The sequence below is a fragment of the Macaca thibetana genome, chromosome 11 (genome assembly GCF_024542745.1).
Source record: "Macaca thibetana thibetana isolate TM-01 chromosome 11, ASM2454274v1, whole genome shotgun sequence".
NCBI lineage: Eukaryota > Metazoa > Chordata > Mammalia > Primates > Cercopithecidae > Macaca > Macaca thibetana.
Genome location: NC_065588.1, coordinates 7,511,526 through 7,538,951, shown reverse-complemented (window position 1 = coordinate 7,538,951; position 27,426 = coordinate 7,511,526). Strand labels below are relative to the sequence as shown.

At 35.7% G+C, this 27,426-nt stretch overlaps 1 protein-coding gene across 2 annotated transcripts in view; it reads left to right on the top strand.

Moving 5' to 3' along the window:
- CD163L1 (CD163 molecule like 1) overlaps nucleotides 1-11,428 on the top strand; it is an 82,304-nt gene extending 70,876 nt beyond the window's left edge. For both annotated transcript variants that reach the window (XM_050749516.1, XM_050749515.1), the window contains 2 exons: nucleotides 8,145-8,251; nucleotides 10,549-11,428. In XM_050749516.1, the coding sequence (XP_050605473.1) occupies nucleotides 8,145-8,227 (83 nt within the window). In that variant the 3' untranslated portion in view covers nucleotides 8,228-8,251; nucleotides 10,549-11,428. The remainder of the gene's footprint in view (nucleotides 1-8,144; nucleotides 8,252-10,548) is intronic.
- Nucleotides 11,429-27,426: the final 15,998 nt, after the last annotated feature.

Genomic DNA, 27,426 nt, shown 5'->3' with positions numbered 1-27,426 from the left:
GTTATTAGATGGATAGTTTAAAAATATTTTCTCCCACTCTGTGGGTTGTCTCTTCACTTTGTTGATTGTTTCCTTTGCTGTGCAGAAGCTTTTTTGATTGATTGAAAATAATCCCATTTGTCTATATTTTTGCTTTGGCAGCCTGTGCTTTTGAGGTCTTACCCAAGAATCTTTGCCCAGACCAATATCCTGGAGTCTTTCCCAATGTTTTCTTCTAGTAGTTTCACAGTTTCAGGTCTTACATTTAGTTATTCAATCGTTTTTATTTGATGTTTTATATGGTGTGAGATAGAATCTAGTTTCATTCTTGTGCGTGTGGTTATCCAGTTTTCCCAGTGCTATTTATTGAAGAGACTGTCTTTTCCCAGTGTATGTCCTTGCTGTATTTGTCAAGAGTGGCTTGGCCATAAATGCATGGATTTATATCTGGGTTGTCTATTCTGTTCCACTGGTTTATGTGTCCGTTTTAGTACCATGCTGATTTGGTTATTATAATTTTGTAGTATATTTTGAAGTCAGGTAATGTGATACCTCCAATTATGTTCTTTTGCTTGGAATAGCTTTGGCTATTGGAGGTCTTCTGTTGTTCCATCTAAAATTTATGATTGTTATTTCTATTTCTGTGAAAAACGTCATTAGTGTTTTCATAGGGATTGCACTGAATCTGTAAATTGCTTTGAGTAATTGCTTTGGTTATTTAACAATATTAATTCTTTCAATCTATGAGCATGAAATATAGTTTTATTTTTTTGTCCTCTTCTATTTCTTTCATCAGTGTTTTATAGTTTTGTTTGTATACATCTTTCACTTCTTGGTTAAATTGATTCCTAAGTATTTTATATTATTTATAGCTATTGCAGATTGGATTGCTTTTTGATTTCTTTTTCACGTTATTTGCTTTTGGGATATAGAAATGCTACCGATTTTTATATGTTAATTTTGTATTCTGTAACTTTACTGAATGTATTTATTAGTTCTCACAGTTTTTTGGTGGAGTCTTTAGATTTTTCTAACTATAAAACCATATTGTCTGCAAAGAAGGCTAATTTGACTTCTTTCTTTCCAACTAGGATGACCCATATGTCTTTCTCTTGCCTAACTGCTCTGGCTGGGACTTCCAGTATTACGCTGAATAAATGTGGTGAAAATGGACATCTTTGCCTTGTTCCACATTTTAGAGGAAATGTTTTCTATTTTTCCCCATTTAGTATCATATTAGCTGTGGATTTATCATACATGGCCTTTATTATGTTGAAATATGTTCCTTCTATACCCAGTATGTTGAGGCTTTTCATTATAACAGGATGTTGAATTTTATGAATGATTTTTTAGCATCTATTGATGTGATCATATGGGTTTTGTTCTTGATTCTGACACTTTTTTATTGATTTGCTCATGTTGAACAATCTTTGCATCCCTGGAATGAATTTCACTTGATTTTGATGAAAAATCTTTTAATCTGTTGTTGAATTTAGTCTGCTAGTATTTTGGTGAGGATTTTTATATTTTTGTTCATCAGTGACATTGGCCTGGAGTCTTCTTTCTTGGTTGTTTCATTGTCTGGTTTTGGTATCAGGGTAATGCTGGCTCTATAAAATGAGTTTAGAAGTGTTCTCTCCTCTTCAATTTCATTAAGAGTTTGAATAGAATCAGCATTAGTTCTTCTTTAAATGGTTGGTAGAATTCAGCAGTGAAGCATCAGGTCTTGGGGTTTTCTTTAGTGACAGGTGTTTTAAAATTATTATTATTATGGCTTTGATCTCATGACTTGTTATTGATTTGTTGAACTTTTCTATTTTTTCATGGTGCAGTGTTGGTAAGTTTGTATATGACTAGGAATAAATCCATTTCTTCTAAGTTTTCCAAATTGTCTATAGTTCATAATATTTTTAAATGATTCTTTGTATTTCTGTGGTCTCAATTGTTATGTCTCTCTTTTCATTTCTGATTTTATTTATTTCAGTTTTCTCTCTTCTTACTTAGTCCAGCTAAAGGTTTATCAATTTATCTTTTCAAAAAATCAACTTATTAATCTTGCTGCTCCTTTGTAGATTTTAAGTCTCAATTTAATTTATTTCTTCTCTGATTTTTATTATTATTTCTTTTTATCTGCTAATTTGGGGTTTGGTTTGTTCTTTCCTTTTTTGTTCCTTGAAGTGCACCATTAGCCTGTTTATTTGCAGTCTTTCTACCTTTTTTTCCCCTTTTTAATATGGAGTCTCACTCTGTCACCCAAGCTGGAGTGCAGGAGTACAATCTCAGCTAACTGCAACCTCTACCTCCCAGGTTCAAGCAATTCTCCTGCCTCAGCCTCTGGAGCAGCTAGGATTACAGGCACATGACACCATGCCTGGCTAATTTTTTTTTGTATTTTAGTAGACATGGGGTTTCACCATGTTGGCCAGACTGGTCTCGATCTACTTTTTTGATATGGGTGTTTACTGCTATAAACTTCCCTCTTAGTACTGTTATTTAGTGTATTTTTTTTTTTTTTTTTTTTTTGCTGTATCCCATATATTTCAGTATGTTGTGTTTTCATTTCCATTTTTTAAAAAACTCTTAATTTTCTTAATTTCTTTCCTTTTCATGGCTGAGTAGTATTCCATGGTGCATATCTATCTATCTATCTATCTATCTATCTATCTATCTATCTATACATATATACCACATCTTCTTTATCCACTTGTTGATTGGGCTGGGTCCATATTTTTGCAATTGCAAATTGTGTTGCTATAAAAATGCATGTGCAAGTGTCTTTTTCATAAAATGACTTCTTTTCCTCTGGGTGGACACCCAGTAGTAGGATTGCTGGATCAAATGGTAGATCTCCTTTTACCATTATGTTATATTATATTATTATATATTAATGTTATGTTAATAATATAATTATATTATAAATCATATATTATATATTATATATTATATTTATACTATATTATGATATAAATTTATATTATATTAATATAATATATAAATTACATTATATAAAAATTACAATATAATATGTAATTTATTATATTTATATGTAATATATAAATTACAATATAATATTATATTATATGACATCATATTATATTAAATTAATATACAATATATTAATATATAATTATGTTATGATTATTATTTAATATATTAATTAATATATACTATATTATAGAATAAATTATTAGAATAATTTAATGATATGTAATTATATATTATATATTATAAATAACATACTATATAATTATCTATAATAATAATTATATATTATATAATATTTGATATATATTTATTTTATATTTTATATTATATTTTATTTTATATAATTTAATGTAATTATATAGCATAATTACTATATAGTCTATAATATATAAGTTATATATTATAATATATAATCTATAATAGGTAAGTTATATATTATAATATATAATATAAAAAAATAATATATATATATTATATATTATATAATATATAAGTAATATATACTATATATAATTTATATAAGTAATATATAATATATAAAAATAATATATAGTATATATAATATACAAATGTACCTTATATATATAAATACTCCATTTTACATGTATGTGTATATACACAATGGAATGTATGTGAACTTTAGGGAAATTATACTAAGTGAAATAATTATGCTAAGTAAAATAAGTCAGCCAGAAAAAGACAAATACTACATGATTGCCTTTATAAGAGGTACATAGAGCAATCAAATTCATAAAAACAGAAAGTAGAATGGTAGTTTCTGGGGGCTGGAGGAGGGAAAATGGGGAGTTATTCTTTAATTAGTATAGAGTTTCATTTTGCAAGATAAAAAGAATTCTGGAGATAGATGGTGGTAATGGTTGCACAAACAACTGAATGTACTTAATTTCATCAAATCATACACTTAAAAAAAAATCTTGGGACTCTGAAAAGTAAATAACACATTGAAAAGAGACGTCAGACTGAGGAAAGACTATTGTGATCATGATGGTAAATTTTCTGTTTGTTTTTTTTTCTTCCTGGACTCCTAAAAAAGCCCATCTTTCTGGCCAAAGGACAGGGGAAGGAAAATCCAGGGAATACGGGGGAATCTTCCTATTTTTTAGTTTGCTTTTTTGGCCCTAGCCCTAGTGCAGTTTCAAAGGCATATCTGCCATGCTACAGCCAATGTGGCACAGGCACCCAAGTTTGAGAGAAGATTTATTTCTCTGGATAGCAGAGCATGAAAGAATGACCCCTGTTATGCAAATCATTTGTGGAAAATCCTTATTCTCTTTTCTCTTATTACTTCCTAGTCATGTGAAACTTTACTGCAGTATGAGAAAATAAAACTGTGAGATAACCCATTTATTTTCTTGCCAGAGAAAATAGAAAACGAAGCCACTGGAAGCTAGAGACAATAGAGGAAATTCCATAGAGGGAAGATCAGGAGAAGAGGTCTTGAAGCAATACGAGTACCAGGTTTACCTTTTAGCTCCAAATATACAGAACATCCACAGTAAAGCATAGCAAAGTATTTGAGAACTGAACAAAAATATGTATACTACTCAAATCCCAGAGCAACTCATACTGGTACATACAAAAAGCATACCCAAACAGAATAGCAAAGTCTTTGAGAACTGAATTGGCACTAAATAAACCACCACAGATTGCAATCTGAACCTAGCTGGGTTGATGGCTTGCTAAAACAAAACAAAACAAAAATCCACTTTCTCCAAAGTGTTTTAACAAAACTTTTATAAGACTTAGAAGTCTTACAACATAATATTCAAAATATCCAACATACAAACCAAAATTATTCAACATACAACCAGGAATATCTGATCAATTCTCACGAAACAGACAACCAGCAACTGCCAACCTACATTAAACAGAGGTTGGAATTATCATACATATTCTATGAGGCAATGGCAAGCTTTCTAGAAATGCATAGAGAAATTTTTTCAGGAGAGAAGCAGAATCCCATGGAAATTTAAAAATTAAAAATGTCAGTAAAAATTTTTCAAAAACTCACTGGATTGCCTCAACAACAGAATGAAGATAACAGAAAAAAAATCAGTGAACTTCAAGACAGACCAATAGAAATTATTCAATAAAATAGGAAAAAAGGTGCCTTAAAAATGGGGAGAGAGGAACCTATGGGAATATATCAAAAGATATATATACTGGTGGTGTGTGGTGGCTCATGGCTGTAATCCCAGCACTTTGGGAAGCCGAGGTGAGTGGATCACCTGAGGTCAGGTGTTTGAGACCAGCCTGGCTAACATGGTGAAACCTCATCTCTACTAAAAATACAAAAATTAGCTGGGTGTGGTAGTGGGGGACCTGTAATCCCAGCTACTTGAGAGGCCGAAGCAGCAGAATTGCTTGAACCTGGAAGGCAGAGGTTGCAGTGAGTGGAGATCGCACCATTGCACTCCAGCCTGGGTGACAAGAGCGAAACTCCATCTGAAAAAAAAAAAAAAAAAAAAAAAAGGCATACATATCATTGGAGTATTAGAAAAAGAGAGAGCTTAGACATGGTGCAGGATTTGTTTTTAAAGAAATATTGGCTGAAAACTTCATAAATTTCTTGAAAGACATGAATTCGTAGATTTAAGAGGCTTAGCAAACACCAAAATAAATGTATACATTCCCAGACACATCATGCTCAAATTACTGAAAATCAAACACAAAGGAAAAAATATCAAAAGCAAGAAGACAAAAATGACACATTATGTTTAGAGGAACAACAATTAAAATGAATACAGATTTCTAAAGGGGTCAGGAAACAAACAAAATCTTTAAAGTACTAAATGAAAAGAACTGTCAGTCCAGAATTCTATATCCAGAAAAAATAACTTTCAGGAATGAAGATGAGCAAATTTATCTGTTAGATCAAATAAGAGTAAAAAATTTTTAAGGATTTTATTTTATTTTACCTGTATTTATTTCTTCTCTAATGCTTCCTTTTTTTTTTTTTTTTTTTTTTTTTTTTTGTAGATCAGAGCTTCTGACCTGTATCATTTTTCTTTCTTTCTGAACAATTTCTTTTATAATTTTTTCCAAAGTGACTGTAATGGCAACAAATAACCTCAATTTTTATTTGTCTGAGAAAACCTTTTATTTCTCATTCACTTTTGAAGGATAATTTCCCTGAACACAGAATTCTAAGTTGATGGTTCTTTTTTTTCACCCTAAATATTATACTCACTCTTTTTGCTAGTATAGTTTTTGAAGAGAAGTTCAATTTAATTCTTATCCTTGCTCCTCTATAGACAATTTTTTTTTCTGGTTTCTTTTAATATTTTTCCTTTGTCTTTGATTTTTTGCAGTTTGAATATGAATGCCTAAATTCCGGGGTTTTTTGTTTGTTTTGTTTTGTTTTGTTTTGGCACGTATTCTGCTTGGTGTTCTTTGTGCAGTCTGGATAAGTGCTTTGGTTTCTGTCATTAGTTGTGAGAAATCCTGTCATTTTGCTTCATATATTTTTCTGCTTCTTTCTCACCTTTTTCTCCTTCTGGCATTCCTATTGTATGTATGTTACATCTTTTGTAGTTCTTTCACAATTTTTGGATATTCTGTTCTGTCTTTTTTATTCTTTTCTCTTTGCATTTGAGTTTTTGAAGTTTCCATTAATGTTTCTTCAAGCTCACTCATTTTTTTTCCTCAGCCGTGTCCAGTCCATTGACGGGCCCTTAAAAGACATGCTTCATTTCTATTACAGTGTTGTTAACGTCTAGCATTTTTAATTCTTTCTTTGAATTTCCAACTCTGTGCCTACATTGCTCATATGTTCCTGCAGGTTGTCCTCTTTTTCTTTTCGATCCCATAACATTAATCATAGTTGTTTTAAAGTTCTGGTGTTATCATTTCAACATCTCTCTCATATCTGAGTCTGGTCTGATGCTTGCTGTCTCTTCAGACTCTGTTTTTTGTCTTTCAGTGTGCCTTGTAATTATTTTGTAGAAAGTCAGACATGACATATAGTGGACACAAAGAATTGATGTAAAGAGGGTGTCGGTGTAAGGTTTTATATTTATCTGGCCAGGGATTAGGCTGTATTTGTTGTTTGCTGTAGCTGTAGGTGTCAGAGGCTAATATTTCCTCTGGTGCCCTTGTTTATGTCTCTCCTGTTGTCTTTGGGGCTCCCTAGTGAGTTCTGAAATCAGATCTCTGATGTGCAATTTTATTCCTTGTATTCCCCGGTATTTTATGGGAACCCTATTGAAGTGTTCTTCGTTAAGAAGAACACAATATTTTATACGTACTTCAAAATGACTACTTTCCCCTCTCCTGATAGAAAGCACAAGATGATTTTGCTCCAGTCTTCACTGTGATAACTTGGTAGGGCTTCTAAAGGTAAAATAAAAATGTAGGTCCCCTGGAGTTTTTAACACTGAAACTTTTCCACTCTGAGCCTACAGTAATTTGTCAATTACAGTTTAGATTTCCCTACCCCATTACTGATTTCCACAGGGATTTCTGCCTGTGAGGTCCTGCTCTATAAGTTGTAATTCTCTGTCTCTGCCTGTCTGTCTCTCCCAATTTTGGTGGTCGTGGTTTGCCCTATGACCTCAGTTCTTTGATGGGCCTAAGAAGAGTTGTTGATTTTCAGTTTATTCACCTTTTTTCTTGTTATGTGATTGGCAGTAATGACTCCCAAGCTTCTTATAGGCTGCATGGGCAACTAGAAGTTCAAATAATTACTCTTAAAAGATGCAGTCATATTCAACCTTCTTGATATTTAGTTATCTAAATTTATCCACGGACAACAATTCTTTATTTCTCTCAATTCTGCCAAAAATGGAACAACTCCCTAAATACAATTTTTAGTACCCTCCTATCTTTAGACAATGATGCTTACCATTGAGTTTCACTTGTCCCATTTTAAAACTCAAAATATAAATATCACAATTCTAGGCTTTTAAGATATTGGGAGCAAATCTAATAATCTGATAAAAAAACCTGTATTATTTGTTTTGGTAACACTTAATGGTTTATCCTTTTAAATATGGTAATTGTTTTACTTCAAAACAGTAACTAAGCATGCTCTTAGTTTATGTAATAGTCACTTCTTGCTCTATTATACTTTCCCAGCTGATCAAACACTGTACCTAACAGCTCTTCCCTCTGCAGAAGGGTTTTCTACTACTCAATAATACAGATTTTGCCTCTTTTAGATGATACCCCCAGTCATGGTTGTGAAGATGCTAGAGACACATCACTGTTGGAGGTTCTTCCTGCCTCTGAAGCCACAAAATGACTTTAGACTTCCAGGGCTCACCAGGTAAGTTGAGAAGTATCATTCTTACTAAAACTAGTAATTTAATCTCCCACTGTTGCAGAATTAAACACATTTTTTCCAGTATTTATATTACCATATATTATGTCACTGGTTCTTATCCCCAGTATATCAAATATTCTATGTTAACCTCTGGAAAGCAGAGAGGTTGGTAAGAAAGTTGTTCCTATAGAAAATTTACAGAGTTTATCAGAATTGGTTTTGAGCATTGGCTGGGGCTGCAGATAGTCTGTCACTAAGGAAGAGGTTGATTAGATCTCAGCTTTACATACTGCTCATTGATAACCTCAATTCCTAGGATTTCTGTTCATTTTTGTTACACAGAGTAGGATGTTCACATTTATTCTCTTAAGTACAGCCTAGATTCCATGCATGAATATCACTCCTTATTGCTTTAATCGCCAGTGCCTGACAGATGATACATGCTTCATATTTAATCAATGTAGGTGGCTTTGTCTGATGAGAAAACATTAATATAATAGTAATGAAATCATTCTCTAAAGGTTTAGAAAAACAAGCATTCATTATATAATAATGTTGCATTGAGGCAATTCTAAAACACTCACTGGTGCCAGGACAAATAACTAAAATCAAAGTCAACTAGAAAATCCAGCACAAAAAGAACAGTGCTTTCTCTCAAGTACAGTGGATGGTCCAAATATGATGGAGAGAAAAATTGAACTCAGTGAAGTCAAAGGACTAGAAAGCACTGTGCTTTCTAAATACTGTTGAGAACACCTTTTAATTCCTAGCATGAATGAGCTAGCAATTCTGAAAAGAGCATTTCTGTGTAGCCCAAAGATAATTCTAAATTTTTTATGGGAATAAATGCCAGGGAGCAAAGATAAGTCATATCTCCTGATTTTTATTACAGAATAACTAGACATCACCAACACAAAACTATTTCAAATTTGACCCAAAGATCCAAGTGAATGGGCTTGAGTTTCTCCATTTTTTTCTCGAAAATATATTATTACCATAATAACAATAAAAGAAATACCAGAGGCCAAATGCGTAAAAGCCATTTAGATAATAACTAGCTCCAACATAATTTAATGGTAACTCTTCTAATACCAAGACTTATATTTATGATTGAAGCCTTTTTCCTCTTTATATGCTATTGATAATTTCTCTATTTGGAAAGGTTCATTGAAAAACTTAAAATATATCCTAAAGTGTATCTTATGGTGTTATCATCTGCATGATATAGGGAACAAATGATTTAGTTTATATTATTTTAAACCAATTTTAATAAATACTAATTTATATTAACACAATTTTTCTTTGCCAGTGGATACTATATGTTGTTTTTAAAGTACTTGATACTATATGTTGTTTTTAAAGTACTTGATACTATATGTTGTTTTTAAAGTATTAGGGTTCTATATTAGAAAACATTTTCCCTCAGCAGTTCTGCTTAGTTTATTATTGTGCTTAGTGTATTAGTTTTCTAGGGCCGCCAAAAGAAAATACCACAAACTGGGCAGCTTAAACAACGGAAATTTGTTTTCTCACAATTCTGGATGCCAGAAGTCCATGATCAAGACGGTGGGAGGTTTGGTTTCTTCTGAGGCCTCTTTCCTTCCCTTGCAGACGGCCATCTTCTTGTTACGCCCTCAGATGGTCATCCTTTGGTCTGTGTCGCCTGTGATCTAATTTCTTCTTGTAAGGACACCAGTCATACTGGATTAGGGCTCACCCATGTGACCTCATTTTACTGTAATTAACTCTTTGAAGGTCCAGTCTTCAAATACAATCACATCCTGAGGAACTAGGGGTTAAGACTTGAACATGTGAATTTGGGGGGGATCCAATTCAGCTCATAACACTGAGCAAGTCTATTACTGTATGATACAAAAAAAACTACTTTTGCCCTGTCTAAACCTCATTAATCATCAGTTCTGACTTAGAATCCATCCTAAAAACTTTTGAAAGATTAATTTCCAGAGGCATTCCAAAGAGCAAAACCATATGTAATTGTACCTTCCTTTTTAATTTTGGTGTTATTTAACACTTTTTCTTTGATAAGTAAATTATTACATTCTGAGACTCAGAATTCTAGACTATGGGACAGAAAGAAAATTGCATCATATTTGCATATGCACAAAAAAGAAATATCAGTACATAGCATCTACTAAATCTGTCCTAATCGATCAATTCTTTGTGAGGTGTGTGTGTGTTTGTGTGTGCACGCACACACGTGTCTTAACTTTAACCTCATGTAGGCTAGCATTCTTATTTAGAAGAACAGTAACTTGTTGCCTCTTGTTTTATAATTTCAGATAAACCTCTAAATGTCTTTGAAGGAGACAGCAACTTTTAAATGAATAAAGATGAAGTCAAGTTGCCCTATGGAAAACTGATCCAAATAACATTTCTTGAACAGTAGGAGAGCAACTAAATTGATAAAGACTGGTGATAATAAAAGTTGAATTATGTGTATCACTGTTAAATGGACTGAATGTTTGTGTTTTCCTTTCCCCTCCCACAAAAAAAAAAAAAAAAAATCCGTATGTTGAAATCCTAACGGCCAATGTAATGGTATTAGGAAGTGGAGCTTTGGGGAGGTAATCATGTCGTGAGGGTGAAGCCCTCATAAATGGGTTTAGTGCCCTTAATAATGGAACCTCAGAAGCTCTGTCACTGTCCTTCCCTTATGTGAATGTAGAATGGGAAGTCAGCAGTCTACAACTTGGTAGGGAGCCCTCATCAGATCTGAATCATGCTGGCACCCTGATCTCAGGCTTATAACTTCCCAAACTGTGAGGGAAAAAAATTCTGTTGTTTATATGCCACCAGTTTATAGTACTCTCTTATGGCAGCCCAAACTGAGACAATCACTAACTAAAAAACCACTCTATACCATGTCCTAGTCCTACTCCTGCTGAACAATGAAAAACATTATTTGAGGCTGACTTGTGGCTATTCTTGTAGTTCAAGTTAGTGTAATTCCATAGATATTTGAACATAGAAATCATTTTCAAAATTTAATGTCAGAATAGTCATCTTTATTTTTATCCCTGATAGATTGATTAATGACAGCTTTGCTCAATTGCCCTTGCTTCTAACTTGGCTTCCTCAGATTTTGAACATATTGTTGTTCCTATAGGAATTATAACATATATATTATAGTAACAAGTACCTATCATAAAAGAAAAATAATTTTTAAAAAATCAGTAGGCTTCATGGAGCTGTTACAAGAGATGTAAAACAAACAAACAAAAGAAGCCTAGGTTATTAGAAAAGACATTTTAAAATCTTTAAGACCCTAAATAAGCTTTATTCATTTAGGATCTCTACCCTCAAAGAGTTGGAAATCCTAAAAATCAGGAGACTTTTGTTCACAAATCTGATAAAAAGGATAATTATTCCAATGCCAAGAAAAGCTTGTCTGAAGGCTTCTTCTCAAGAGATAGCAAGATTTTAGATTGTACTTCAAATACTGGGGCCTCTCTGTGCAATATGTTTGCAGTATATATTATGAGGAAATGTAGTAGAGAGTTTAAAGACTATAATTTAATCCTAGCCAATTAATATATATTTCATTAATATTGTTGTACTGCACTAAAATTATTATAGATTCATACACTAAAATAAAGAGCTGTCCCTATTTCTATGTTTGGAAAGTTTAAGTTTTTATTATAACATCAATACATGTTTAAAAAATATTGAAAGAGCAATAATAAATACGAAAAAGTCTATCATTCTGAAATAAGCACTGTTAACATTTTGGAATGTTTCTGTCACTCTTTTGTCTGTCCTCTCTCATGTATAAATGAATGAAATTATTCACCTACATAAAATAAAGATTATTAATTCTTATTATATTATTTTTTGAACTTCCATTAAATGCAACATTAATCGTATTGTTGTTTTCTTGCACATGATGAATCATTTTTCTCTTACTGTTTCCAAGATTTTCTCCTTGTCCCTATCTTTCAACAGCTTGATAGTATCTAGAGAAGGATTTATTTGTATTTCTTCCTTAAGTTTCACTGGATTATTTGGATTTTCAAATTAATATACAAATCTGAGACATTTTCAGCTGTTATTTTTTCAAATATTTTTCTATCTCTTTCTCTCTCTCTTCTTCTATGCCTCCCTTTACATGTATGCTGATATACAAGCTCTGTTAATTTTTCTGCAGTATTTTTTTCCATGTTCTTAAGATTGATCATGTCTATTAAACTACAAATTTGCTGCATTTTTTTCTCCTGGAATTTTAAATTTACTATTTAGCCTTTTTATAAACTTATCATTTCATTTATTTCATGTTCCAACTCAAGAATTCCTATTGTTTTTTGTTTTACAGATTTTTATTTCTTCTTATTTGTAGAGCCATTGTCATTATATTTTTCTTTAATTCTTTAAATATGATTTTCTTTAGTTTTTCAAACTTATTTATATAACTACTTTGAAGTCTTTCTCTATTTAGTCCAGCACCTGGGCCTCCTCAGAGCTAGTTTTCGTTGATTGCTTTTGTTTTTCTTGGTATGAATAGATCACTTCCCTGTTTCTTTCATATCTCTTTTTTGTTTGTTTAGATCTGTACATTTTAGATAATATACTGCAGTAATTCTGGTTTCTAATCTGTCTTCCCCAGGGCAGTTGTTGTTGCTGTTTGTTTTTTGATCTACTTGTCTGCTAACTTGCCTGGACTACATCTATGGACTCTAAGTCCTCCATACTATGCAGCCTCTGATGTCTCTGCCGAGTTTTTTATTCTTGTTTTTATTTTCAAACCTGGATTTTAAACAGGTCATCCCTCTATCTGTCTAGCTTAGCGTTCAGCCAGTAATTGGTTAAACATTGCACCCGAACACACTGAACCGGTAAAGCTTCATCCTCTGCCAATAGATCTCTCTGTGTGTTAGGAAACATATTCTAAGTTCAGGTACTTTTAAAGTCTGCCCTTGTTTCAAATTTCTCTATAGAGTCTCTTTTGTCTCTTCTTCTGCATGTGTGTGTGGTCTTCAGTCAGTCAGGAATGTGTGGAATCCTATATGGCTCATCTATTGCTATCTCGCTTACCAGATCTCCCTGTTAAATACCCTCCTAGTCCACTGGTTGTTTCTATTTTTAGAGATGTGGGGAGAAGAGAGCAACCCCAGCAATAAAGCCAAAGATTTCCACTGTTCTTACTCTAAGTTTAGTCATTTTTCTTGAATAAATAGTTCTCAAACTATTTTTTGCCTTTGGTCAGTTTCCAGAGTTCTAAAATGGTCAGTTTTGACTGTTTTGTTTAGTTTTATAATTCCTTTTGGGAGACAGGATTTGTCAATCTGTTCATTCTATCATCTCTCACTTACCAGAGTTAACATTCATATACTATCAATTGTTAATATGATGATTGCCAAAAGTTATTTTTAAATCCATTCATGATTTTACTTTATTTGTTGAAATTCTACTATCAGTAAGAGCTTTTTCTTCTTCCCTATTTACTTTATTTTCTTTATTTATTCAATATAAATTTATATTGATGCAAAGCCATCTCACATTTGGCCAGCAGGAGCCCCTCATATTAGTTCCTATGTCCTTTAGACCCATTTACGTCATTCTTTGACTTCCTTAACTTATGGGACAATTACAGTTTTCAGGCTTATCTTGTGCTTTCTCTTCCCCAACCCTAGAATCAGGCACCTTTCCAAGGAGCCCTGGTTTATTTTAGAGAGAAATAAAATTTAGAAAGCAATGTCTGAGTTCTAAGTGATCTAATTGTTCCTGAAGTGTCATTTGTAATCTGATATATATTTAGTTGGTCCCTCCAAAATTCATATGTTGAATCCCTAATCTCTGCTGTGACTATATTTGGAGACAGGGCCTTAAGCAGGTAATGCAGGTTAAATGGGATCATAGGGTGTGAGTCCCATCTGACAGGGCTGCTGCCTAATAAGAAGAGGAAGAGACTTCAGAGTGCTCTGTCTTCACCATGTGAGACCACAGTGAGAAGATGGCTGTCTGCAAGCCAGAAAGAAAGCCCTTACCAGAAACCAAATCAGCTGGCATGTTGATCTTGGACTTTCCAACCTCTAGAACTGTGAGAAATAAATTCCTGTGGTTTAAGCTACCAGTCTGTGGTATTTTGTTATGGATGCTCAAGCTAAGGCATACTCGTCTCAGCAGAAAGATGGAAAAATAGATATACATACACATGTATGCACACACACATATTACATACATATACATATTTATATGTATTATCTATCTATATATCTATATGTATTGATGTATATCTATCCATCCATATATCTATACATTTATCTATAATATTCTGAATTCATTAGATCAAAGAAGACTTTATAAAGAGACATGACAATTAAGTTCAATTCATGATCCTTGTCTGAATCCTGGATGAGAAGAAAAAGTCATTACAAATAATATTATTGAAACAATTGGCAATATTCGAATATGAACTTTGCATAATATAATAATATATTTTTGTTTGATAATTGTACTCAGTTACATAAAATGATCTTTTTGTTCTTATACATATTGATGAATTTCAGGTAAAGGGTATGATATCTGCAGCTCAGGAGAAAGGGGTAAAGGGAATGAAGTAAATGCTAAATGGATAAAGAAGAGTAGTTCTTTTGATATTTTGGCAATTTTTGGTACCTTTAAAATTATATCAAAATTAAAATGAATAAACATCATTTCTAACATCTGTTTGTGTAATTATCAAAACATCTAGAGTTGATTAAAATAAAAACAGCTGAAAAGCTTATAATAGTAACTTCGCAACATCTGATTGTTATCTTCCAGGAAGCAGTTTTCACATCTAAGTATGTATTACTAATAGAGTAACTGTACTATGATATAAATTTAAATTGACATTTATAAGTTGAGGAAAGAGGACAGAAAGAGACAGGAACAGAAAAGCAGAGACACGAAGATGCGGTAAATGGATGGATGAAATATCACAAGTAAATTAAAGGAAATAACCAACCACATAACTGTAAGAAATGACAACCCAGAATTCCTTAGCTGTTTGCACATTGCATTTGGGACTAGAAATGAAAAGTCACACACTAAAGACGCTCTCTAAAGTTACATTGTTTCCTGGGATTCACAGAACTCCAGTTCATGAAAAGTAGCTTTAGATATGAGGGGTGATTTAAGATTCACATCTTAGGTCTAGGAACTCTCTGTGACTCCAACTTGGCACCTGGAGCTGCTAATATTCTCTGACTACAACCCAGCTTCTGGAACTGCTTCTGCAACAAAGGAGCATATTTTAGCAAATGAAGATAACTAAATTTAGGACTATACATTTATTTGCTCAAGAAATGAGTCTGCACACCTCTCTAGTGACTTTCTCCATAGCTCCTCATATTTCTGCATAAACTCTGCTTCTGGGAGCTCAGAGAAGAGAAGGGAAACATTTAGTTTATTCCCAGGTCCCGCATTTTTTACATCAGGAGAGAATGTTAGCAATAAAGACAAAGGGAAGAGAGGCAATTGTTCCCAAGCTATGTCAGTTTCATGAATAAGATATTTTGAAGAGTATAAATATACTATTACTCCTCAATGAGCTCGATGAAATACTTTCTATGAGAAAGTCTAGGACATCCTAACTACTTTGGAAACATCCTGTCTTCCCCCAGCTTAGTGTATTGTTCCCATTACTCCAGAAAAACATTTCTGAAAAATAATTTAGTCAACATTTGTAGAGTAATCAAAATGCCCAAAGCTTAGTACAAGTGGCTGAGGATACACTTACAAATAAACGTATCTGCCCACTCCACGTGAGTCAGATCATTTGGTGTGGCCACAACACCTGTAGGGTATGACCCTTATACATCTTTTCATTCTCCCACCTTTCCCTGTGGTTTGTTATTCCAGTCACTTTTATTACTTGCAATTCCTGAAAGAAATAATTTTTTGCTTAACCATAGACCCTTACTAGAATAATTTAACTTCATCTTTCAAAAACAATCTTTGTATTGAGAAATTACTAATTACTTTGTATTGAGAAATTACTAATTACTATGCATTAAGTCATCCAAATCTCCCAGCAAGCATCCAAGAAGATTTCCATTAGTTATTTATACTTCCTAGTTGAGGAAAGTATAACTCAATTTGAGACTTGACTTTGAAATATGAGTAATTTCAAAATAGTCAGTGTCAATCACATCTGAACTACTTCTGCAATATTTAACACAGAACCCAGGATATAATTTAAAAATCAATATATAATTAAGGGTTTAGTAAATGTTATTTGATTAAAGATAAGAAAGTAATTTCTCATGTGCTCTAACTATCATTTCTGGATTTCCACAAGCTTATCAGTCTCTAAACATACTTCCATGGAGACATTCATACTTGAATTCTCCACAATTTCTCGACTCAGGATCAAGTCCAGCTCAGTTTAGCTAACCAGTGTGATTTGGACAGAAATCCAGATTCAGCGTCTACCTCATTGTAATTTTTCCCCTTAAGTCTCAGAAGAGGGAGCTCACAACCTTGACCCTGACCTCCCAAAGTGTTGAGATTATAGGGGTAAGCCATCGCACCTGGCCATACTATTTTTCAACTCTTTTGTAAATCTAAAAGTATTCCAGAGTACTCAGTTTTTAAAAAACATTTATTTTGAAAACAAAAAAACGTAACAAGGACTTATTATTGCTTTGTGAGGGCCTTCCAGCTTTCCTCTAACCTAAGTAATGAATATGTATTAACTATGTACTATATGTAAAGCCTTGTTTTAAATGCTTAGTGTATTTTACTTCACATGAAAGTCCAATAACTCTGTGAAGTAAGTACTATTAAAATTCTCTTTTTTTTTTTCAGTTAATAAAATAAAAACTGAGGCTCAGAAAGGTAACTTGCTAAAGGTAACAAAGCTTATAAATGAAGAGCCTGGATTCAAACCCAGGCAGTTTGACTCAATAGCAATATACTAAATGGCATACTATGTTCTAACCATAGGATTATCCATTAATGGATGGGCTGGAATAGACGCGTGGACTAAGAAATCTACTGTCACCCATTCTCTTCTTCCTTATTAATAGGGCCATAAGTGGTAAACCATATGCCATTCTCTTCTTACAAGCAATAAGATTTTCAGCTAGGTCTGTGCATTAGCTGTGTTTCTCAACATTCATTACAACTCGTTATGGTCATGTGACTGGGTCTCACCAATGAAGAGTTGTGATGTGGGCCACTTCCCTGCACAGTCCATGCTCTTTCGCCTTGCACAGAGTGGTGGCAGATGATTGACGCTCCCTAATGAATGGCAGAGCCTCCTTACGTGGAACTCTGTTCAATATTTTTGTTAATTTTAGTATAGCCTATTTACATCTCCTTGTATTATAGACAAATATAAGAAAAAACACATTTCTAATAGTCATGAGTTGAAGGGGATACTTTAAAAACTACAAATATTTGCCTTTTCTTTAACAATGATGTTTGAAAATGTGTTAATTTAATGATGCAAAGTAGTAAATAATTAAAGAAGAAAAATGTGGGTTTGTGGACATTTGAATGACATGTGAAGCTTATGTGGAAACACAATAATAGTTCAATGCAACCAGTGTTTAATTTTATATTTGTTATTATTTTATCAAGAGAATGGCAATTGAGAAGTTTCTGGTTGTTTTATCCCATGGCATCCTTAGCATAAGAGACTATTCCTTTTTACCTTCAAAATTGACCAAGATAAACTGGTTATACAGATATAAGGAAAGTAACCACCCATTGCAATGAAGAAAACTATTAGGCTAACTTTCAACATCCCAGAGATTGGGTTACAAAGAATATTTTTAAATAAATACATCAGGTATTCATTAGCCCAAGAGGATCTTTGAAGAGCAATGATTTCCTGGTAAGGAAATTAAAATGTTGGTGCCCATACACAAAGATATGTAAACTTAGGTAAACACAATTTTAGAGAAATGAACTGAAAGCTATTGCAATTGTTGTGTGCTTTTAGAAAGACACAGAGAGAAAAAATTTCTTTAAATTTTTAAATTTTTAAAAAAATTTCTTTAAAAATAGAATCTTGATATGTGGCCAATGTTAAGCTCTCCTAACCCAGCAAACTGAAAACTCACCATGAAGAGCAGCAGTCAAAGGAACTAGGGAAATCCTACAGTGTGATCAGTTTTTCTGCTGCAGGTAAACCAAGAGCATCCCTTTACACTGAGTAGACCACTGAGCTGCATTACTGCTTATTAATTCCTCATCATTCTTGCCTCCTTTTATGTTCTCCCTGAATGACTAGGTTTGCAGGGCTAAGAACTTTATTTCCCACAATCCCTAGCAGGAAGAATCTGGGCCCACTTCTACCAGAGAGACTTATTCATGGAAGACATGGTTTCCCAAGGGTCTTTGTACTTGTCCTGAAAACTGCTAGCCTTGGTATTACAGCACGGTGACCTTTAGCAGTGGTTTCCTGGGTGTTTTAAAACTTCCTGATGAGGGTTTTGTAAGCACAATTATTTCCTGTAGTAAACCACTTCCTGCTTAAAATACCTAGGTGACTTTTTGTTTGTTGTCTGATTTTAGAGCTCTTGGTCTCCTTGAATTTGTTTAACCCTGGAAAGAATTACATTTTGGGGAATGGAACAATAGAGCCTTAAGAGTTGCATTCTCTAATTCCAAATAGTGAAACATGAAGAATGAAACAACGTTGGCAAGAAATGTATTGGGCAGACAGAGAAAAAAAGAGTGAAAGAAATTATACTCAGTAAGAAGTAATCCAAGACTTAAGAAACAAACAGTAATAGGAAAGACACACACAAGCTAAAAGATTAAGAAAGCAGGAAAAAGGATTTTAAAATTTTTTAGAGAATCAGAGTAATAAAAAGAATCAATGCAAATTAATAGAAAACATAGAAAAGGGGAGAAATAAAAAATAAAATGGAATAAAAAAGAATAAATGTAGCCCCCAGGAATTTTGGGGGCATCTACATAAACAAGATATCTACAATCACACAAAGTAATACACACACCAAGGAAACCCATGCAGACACAAGAGACTAACATCCATGGCTATATAGAACATCTTAATATACATACAGTTTTACAAACATCAGAGTAAATTGGTCATGTGGTTTGGATATTTGTTCCACCGAAATCTTATGTTAAAATGTAGGCCCCAAAGTTGGAGATTGGGCCTAGTGGGAGGTATTTGGGTCATGGGCACAGATCCTTCATGTCTTGGTGCTGTCCTTGTAATAGTGAATGTGTTCTCCCAAATATATGGTTCTTTAAAAGTGTAGCATGTCCCTGCTCTCAGTTTTGCTCCTGCCCTTGCCATGTGATAAGCCACTCTACCCCCTTTGCCTTCCACCATGGTTGTAAGCTTCCTGAGGCCTCATCAGAAGTCATCCAAACAGATGCCAGCACCATGCTGCCTGTACAGTCTACAGAACTGTGAGTCAATTAAACCTCTTTTTATAAATTACCCAGACTCCGTATTTTGTTGTAGCAACACAAGGACAGCCTAATGCAGAAAATTGGTGCTGTGGAGTGGGGCGTTGCTATAAAGGTGCTTGAAATTATGGAAGCAACTTTAGAACTTGGTAATAGGCAGAGATGGGACGAGTTTGGAGGACTCAGAAGAAGACAGGAAGATGTGGGAAAGTTTGCAACTTCTTAAAGACTGGTTAAATGGTTGTGACCAAAATGCTGATAATGATATGAACAGAGAAGTCCAGGCTGGGGAAGTCTCAAATGAAATTGAGGAACTTTATGGAAACTGGACTAAATGTTACTCACATTATGCCTTAGCAAAGAGCTTGGCTGCTTTCTGTTCATGCCCTAGGGATCTATGGAAGTTTCAACTTAAGTGACGACTTGGGGCATCTAGTGGAAGAAATTTCTAAGCAGTGAAGCATTCGAGATGTGGCCTGGCTGCTTCTACTAGCCTATATTCAGCTACAGAAGCAAAGAAATGACTTAATGTTGTAATTTATATTTAAAAGAGAAGCAAAGCATAAAAGTTCAGATAATTCGTAGCCTAGCCATGTGGTAGAGGAAAAAAAAAAAAAAAAAAAAGAAGAAGCATTATCAGTAGAGAAATTCAAACGGGCTGTGGAGCAACCACTTTCTAGAGATACTTGCATAACAAGAAGGGAGTCAAGTGCTAATAGCCAAGACAATGAAAAAGAGGGCCTGAAGGCATTTCAGAGATCTAAGAACCAGCCCCTCCCATCACAAGCCCAGAAGCCTAAGAGGAAAGAATGGTTTCAGGGGCCAGGTCCAGGGCCTACTGCCCTGTGCAGCCTGGGGACACTGCTCCTCACATGTGCTCCAGCTGCAGCCTCAGTTCAAAGGGACCCAGGTACAGTTGTAGCACCAGCTTCAGAGAGCACAAGCCATTTGTCTTCGTGCCTTCCATGTGGTTTTAAGCATGTGAGTACACAGAATCCAAGAGTGAAGAAGGATTGGCAATCTCAGCCTAGTTTTAGAGTATTTATGAGAAAGGCTGGGTGCCCAGGCAGAAACCTGCTGCAAGGGTGGAAACCTCACAGAGAACTCTAGGGCAATACCAAAGGGAAATGTGGGATTGGAGGTCCCACACAGGCTCCCCATCGGGGCACTGCCAAGTGCAACTGGGGGAAGGGGGTTATCACCTTCCAGACCCAAGAATGGTAGATCCAACAGCAGTTTTTAATATCAGCCTGAAAAAGCCAAAGGGGCAGAGCTGCCCAAGGCCTTGGAAGCCTACCCCTTGTACCAGTGTGCCCAGGATGTGGTACTTGAAGTTAAAGCAGTTTATTTTGGACATTTAAGGTTTAATGACTGAGCTAGGTATGGTGGCTCATGGCTGTAATTCCAGCACTTTGGGAGGCCGAAGCAGGCAGATTGCATGTAGTTGAGAGAGGTGAACAAAGAGGAGGAGTTAGAGACCAGCCTGGGCAACATAGTGAAACCCCATCTGTACAAAAAAATGCAAAAATTAACCAGGTGAGGTGACACGTGTCTGTTGTCCCAGCTCCTAGGGAGGCTGAGGTAAGAGGATCACTTGACTCCAGGAGGTCAAGTCTGCAGTGAGCCATGATAACCCACTACACTACAGCCTAAGTGACAGAACAAGACCCTGTCTCAAAAAAAAAAAATTAAAATTAAAATTAAAAAAGTTTTAATGATTGCCCTCCTGGGGTTTCAGACTTGCTAGGGGCCTGTTGCTCCTTTCTTTTGGCCCATTTCTCCCGTTTGGAATGGGAATGTTTACCCAGTGTGTACTCCATTGCATCTTGGAAGTAAATAAAGTGGGTTTGATTTCATAGGTTCATAGGTAGAAGTAACTCATCTCCAGATGAGACTTTGAACTTGGACTTGGGACTTTTGAGGTAATACTGGAATGAGTTAAGACTCTAGAGGGCTATTGGGAGGGCATGAGCAAATTTGGCCATGTGAGGACATAAGATTTGGGGGGCAAGAGGTGAAATGATATGGTTTGGATATTTGCCCCACCCAAGTATCATGTTGGAATACAATCTCCAATATTGAAGGTGGGGCCTGGTGGGAGGTGTTTGTGTCACGGGGGTATATCCCTCATGGCTTGGTGCTATCCTCAGGATAGTGAATTCTCACAAGACCTGGTTGTGTAAAAGTTTGCGGCACCTTCCTGCTCTCTCTTTTGCTTCTGTTCTCTCTGTGTGATATGCTGGCTCTCCCTTTGCCTTCCAACATGATTGTAAGCTTCCTGAGGCCTCATCAGAAGCCAATAAGATGCCCGGCACCATGCTTCCTGTACATCCTGCAGAACCATGAGGTAATTAAATCTCTTTTCTTTATAAATTACCCAACTTCAGATATTTCTTTGTAGCAATGTAAGAATGGCATTGAGATTGAGATTTCAACCATTCTTTGTCACAAATTGTTATAATTATGAGACAGTGAAGAGACTTTCACAAACCATTTTAACTTCCCATTCCATGCTGAAATTCCTCACATAACTGTTCTGACAGGTAGCACCAGACTTTAACATTTCTACTGACAAGAGTTCCTTTCATCTCAAAACAACCTATTCCATGTCTCCAGTTCATATCTCTCTCCCCTCCTCTTTCCTTCTGTCTCCTTCTCTCTCTCTCTCTTCCTCCCTCCCTCTCTTCCCCCATTCCTAATATCCTCTAATGTATCTAACTAGAGGTTTCCACTTTGCTGTCTTATTGACCCATCATGACAAAAGATATTGCATGTAGTTGAGAGAGTGAACAAAGAGGAAGAGCAGGTAAACAGGTATAAGTTGGTTAAGATAACAGAGATTATGGGATGAGATTTACGTGAAAAGAAAATCTGATGTGGGAGAGGAAAGAGAAAAAGTACTTTCATTTGACACTAAATAAATAATATTTTGGAGTCCATGAAGCTTTGGGTAGAAAATAAAAACTGTAGCAGTTTCTTCCCTATGCATCTTTCTCCACTTGCCTGTAGTCCTGGCTACTTGAAAGGCAGAGGCAGGGGGATCTCTTGAGGTGGGGAGGTCCAGGCTGCAGAGAGCCATGATCATGCCACTGCACCACCATTTCCTTGGGTAAGTGTTGTGCTCCTCTCCAAGGTTGGAGGAAAATGCAACCTGGACAGAACATTTTTGCCGAGACCAGCTCAGTCAGAGAGACCTTAAACCAGCGGCACTAGAGGAATTAAAGACACACACACAGAAATATAGAGGTGTGGAGTGGGAAATCAGGGATCTCACAGCCTTCAGAGCTGAGAGCCTCGAACAGAGATTTACCCACATATTTATTAACAGCAAGCCAGTGATAAGCATTGTTTCTGTAGATATTAGATTAACTAAAAGTATGCTTTATGGGAAATGAAGGGATGGGCCAAAATAAAGGGATGAGTCTGGCTAGTTATCTGCAGCAGGAGCGCACATCCTTAAGGCACAGATCGCTCACGCTATTGTTTGTGGTTTAAGAATGCCTTTAAGCAGTTTTCCACCCTGGGTGGGCCAGGTGTTCCTTGCCCTCATTCCGGTAAACCCACAACCTTCCAGAGTGTGCGTCATCACCATCATGAACATGTCACAGTGCTGCAGAGATTTTGTTTATGGCCAGTTTTGGGGCCAGTTTATGGCCAGATTTTGGGGAGCCTGTTCCCAACACATTTTAGAATGTCCGGGTGATACTTCTGTGGACCATCTTGAGAGGGGAGAGAGGAAGGACTCAGCTGTGGCCTGGGATTCAGAGTTTGCTGAGTCATATAGTAACCATGAGCTTCTCTTCCCTAAAGCTCCACACGTGGCTTTAGGAGCAGAAGACAGCATGAGTCATTTACCTAGGATTTCACCTGAAAGTGGGAAATCTGTGTGAGATTTGAATTGACTAAAATCAATTGTGTGGAAGAAGTTAGAAGTTCAACAAATTTCTTGGTAACACAGAACTTTTCTGAGAGTCTCAAAATATTTATTACCATTTTTTCAATATAAACATTGATAATAAGGGTCTCAAAAATTCTCGTCTCTCTAGAATATAATGTCACAGGTAATTCTTTACAGGCTAAGTGACTCTCATACTGAAGGCCCAGGGGTAGAGATTTCAGCCTCAGAATCCCTGGGCTCTCTTGTCACTTTCACAAGTAGTAAGGGGTCTTTTCCTACCCCATCTTTCTTCCCTCCCAGAACTCCTCTCCTTGGGGACTCCAGAGGACAACCTGAAACAACAAGAAAATTGCTTGGTTATATCTGTGACATAGCAGAATCACCACACACATTTTAGACGCAGAAACAATGCAAGAGATACAGATCATAAAAGTTTCTGTACATAAAATGCTTGGAGCTATCATGTTAGGGCAGGACTATGTAACTCTTGACCCATAGTCTGGAAAATATTTGTTACAAGAGATGATTATTTCTCAATCTGAATACACAAAAAAATGGAAAAGAGGAAACCACAGTTCCAGAACATTTGTTCCTCAATGACAAGTCAACTCTTTCTTTGCAACTATGTCCTGATTCCCACATCTATGCAGATAATCCCAACCTGTATAGATTGTCCATAAATGAATGTTACCTAAACTCTGAAAGTCACCAAATGTCCCACAACTTTCATCTTACATAAGAAACAGAAAATAAATTGATATTTTCTACATCAGCTCTACTGCTTCTAGATCTAATGTTCTCTGACTTTATTTTTTAAATCTGGAATAATGTTCTTCTCATCCAACCCAAGAAACTAAGTAAAGAAAATTAATCTATTATATTAGGAGCAATGGTCACCATAAGGTAGGAAAATGTCAAAAATATGTCCGTATTTTAGCAACTTCCCACACTTTGGACATATACAGAATTAGCACAAAAATCATTTGATGGTCCAAAGAACTAACATTTGAATTTGGAAAATGTGGTCATAATGGCATAACTTGTATGCATCAGTGAATGGGAATGGGGTTGCAGGAGGCATATTCAGATTCTGAGTAGGCTTCTGTCTCATACACCAACTTGCAGAAAAGTGGAAGTTGATGTGTAAGAGAGATAGGAGCCCATTCAGATTTTGAACTCTCTGAAAGGCTCTTGGTCATTTACAAGAAGCCCTGGATAATAAGCCTGGGTATCTCTACCCTTCCTGGGGGAGATACTCCTCTCACTCATTGCTGGAATGGAAAGCTTCAGAAAAAGGCACCCATTTGACCCCTTTGAAAGCAGCTCTTGGAGTATTGCTCTTCTGCCTATGGGTTCTAAGGGCAAACAACAGTCTCAAGAACAATAGCAGGTGAGGAAGTGGTACATGAATTGAAGTGAGGAATCAAAGACATTTGTACAAACAACTGGGAGTTACAGTGACTTCATGTGAACTTTGTGGTAATACACATTTCCAACTATAAGTGTTAAGTTATATATTCTCACTATAAATTACATATTCTAATTTATATAATTGCAGTGTTTGGAGAGACATTCTGATGGTCTACAATTGAAATCATCATATACTTTTATTACGGTGGGGATGCAACAACCCAAAAATGTGGTACCATTCTTCCCTTGAGTTAATAAGCAAAAATGTTCCCAAATCCAATTATGTACTCAGACAGAAATGTATTTTCACCCTGTTTTACTTATCTCAAAGCAACACAAGAACCTTTTACAGACTAGGCATTTTAATTTTGTATGAGGGAAAGCTGTTCAGAGTATCTATAGGACATATTCATAAAATGGTTGTGCAGCAGTGGGCACAAAGAACCCTAGAATTTAGTGTGTTCCCTCTCTGTGATGTGATGAGGGAGCCTAAAAACAGCAAAAAAGCAAATTAGAGCTGACCTTGACTGGAGAGGCAAGTTCCATAATATACACAACCTGCAGGAACTATGATTAACACATGGTCATAATGTCACCCAAAAAAGTGGACTTTCAGTCTCCTCAGGCCATTTCTACGATGATCTCATACCTACAAAGTCCCTTTGCCCTTATCCTATCACAAAAGCAAATTTACAACCACTTCCTGGAGACCAGCCACCTTCTTTTCATTGTCTAGCATGAAAAAAATGATATCTAAGTCACTGAGTCACGTAAGAGGGAACCTCTCTAGTAGGAAGAGAAATATCACAAGTATAGATTGCAAAAGAAACTTTTCAACCAACAAGAGTTAACAGGGCTCAGAATCAAACCTCTGCCTGAAAAATATTCTCTCTAGAGAGAAATCTCAGTGGTTTTAGGCTAAGCTTAGAGGAAGAGAGGTCATGTGCACACTTTGAAGAGTCTGTTTCACTGAGACCAGAATTGAGCATGGGGTTAGCTATCTGGCACATAGACTACGGAACTGACTGGAGTTGCCAGGTTTTGGCCAAAAGAACCCAGAGGCGAAGGGCAAAGAATACTTACCTGTCCTTTCTAGATGGTCCATCTTTATCTCCCTGTTTTTTTTGTCCTTATGCACAGTGTTATGCAGAGAATACCTGCATCTGATCAAAACTAAGACAAAGCATACTGCATCAGAGACTATCATCTGAAAACTCTCTCAAATATCCCCAGATTCCAAACAACGTCCCATATTTTTATACTGGGTATTACTATTGGCTCAGTCAGGGCCCAAGATACTGTCTTATGCTCCATGAGGATACCAGGAATGGACTTCTTAGTCTAGTTTTGTTCTGTGTCCTCCAAGTATATTAATTATATATAAGATTATAATGTCTAAGAACTCTAAATCCTGGGTCATGGAGCCTTGGAGACCAGAGAAGAGCAAGCATTATTTTCTTGTTTCTCACATTATAATAAATATCTTGCCCCCCTTCATACATTTATTATTTCACTATGTTTCCCTGTGCCCTCAGGCCCACCATGACACTTACATTTCTTTATGTGCTGGTCTATCTCAAGTAAAAAGGGAGAAAACATGGCAAAAAGAAAAAATACAAAAAGCATAGCAAACACAACATAGAGCCAAGGAACACCATTTGGGAGTAAACTGGCTCCTGGTTCAACCACCGCCATTGGGATGTGAGAGAGGACATGGAATTCTCTGCCGAGCTCTGTCGTCTCCTTGGTGATCAAAGTGATGAAGTCATAACTTCAGACACAATGGGAGTGATGAATATCTGGGTGGAAATTGGCTAAGCCTCATCCCATATGTGCCATATAGGAATGATAAATCTCGGGCAGTTTCCCTTCCACCAGAGGTCTATTGAGCCTAAAACACTAGATCAGCAGGGTAGACCAGGAGGAAGGTAGGTTACTACACAGATATTCAGAGTAAGCATCTCACTGCAAAAGAACGACATCTGTGTATTACAGGGAAGGGCCTGTTTCCCTAGACTTCTCAGCCCTAGAGCCAATCTTACTCAGCAACGTGTCATCTAAGTTGAAGCACCAAGGAAAGCATATTTTCCCAAAGAAAGACTTCAAGTTTTTCCCTAGAATTCCTGGCATTCCCTGTCTTAACATGCTTATTCATGTCAGGAATATCTCATGTGTATCATAAAACTGTCTCCCCAGAACATGTGTCAACATGAAGGGAACAGTTTATTTTTCTTTTTATTTATTTATTTTTTAAAATTATACTTTAAGTTTTGGGACACATGTGCAGAACGTGCAGGTTTGTTACATAGGTATACCTGTGCCATGGTGGTTTGCTGCACCCATCATCCCATCATCTACATTCAGTATTTCTCCTAATGCTATTCCTCCCCTTGCCCTTCATCATCTGACAAGCCCCAGTGAGAGACATTCCCCTCCCTGTGTCCATGTGTTCTCACTGTTCAACTCCCACTTATGA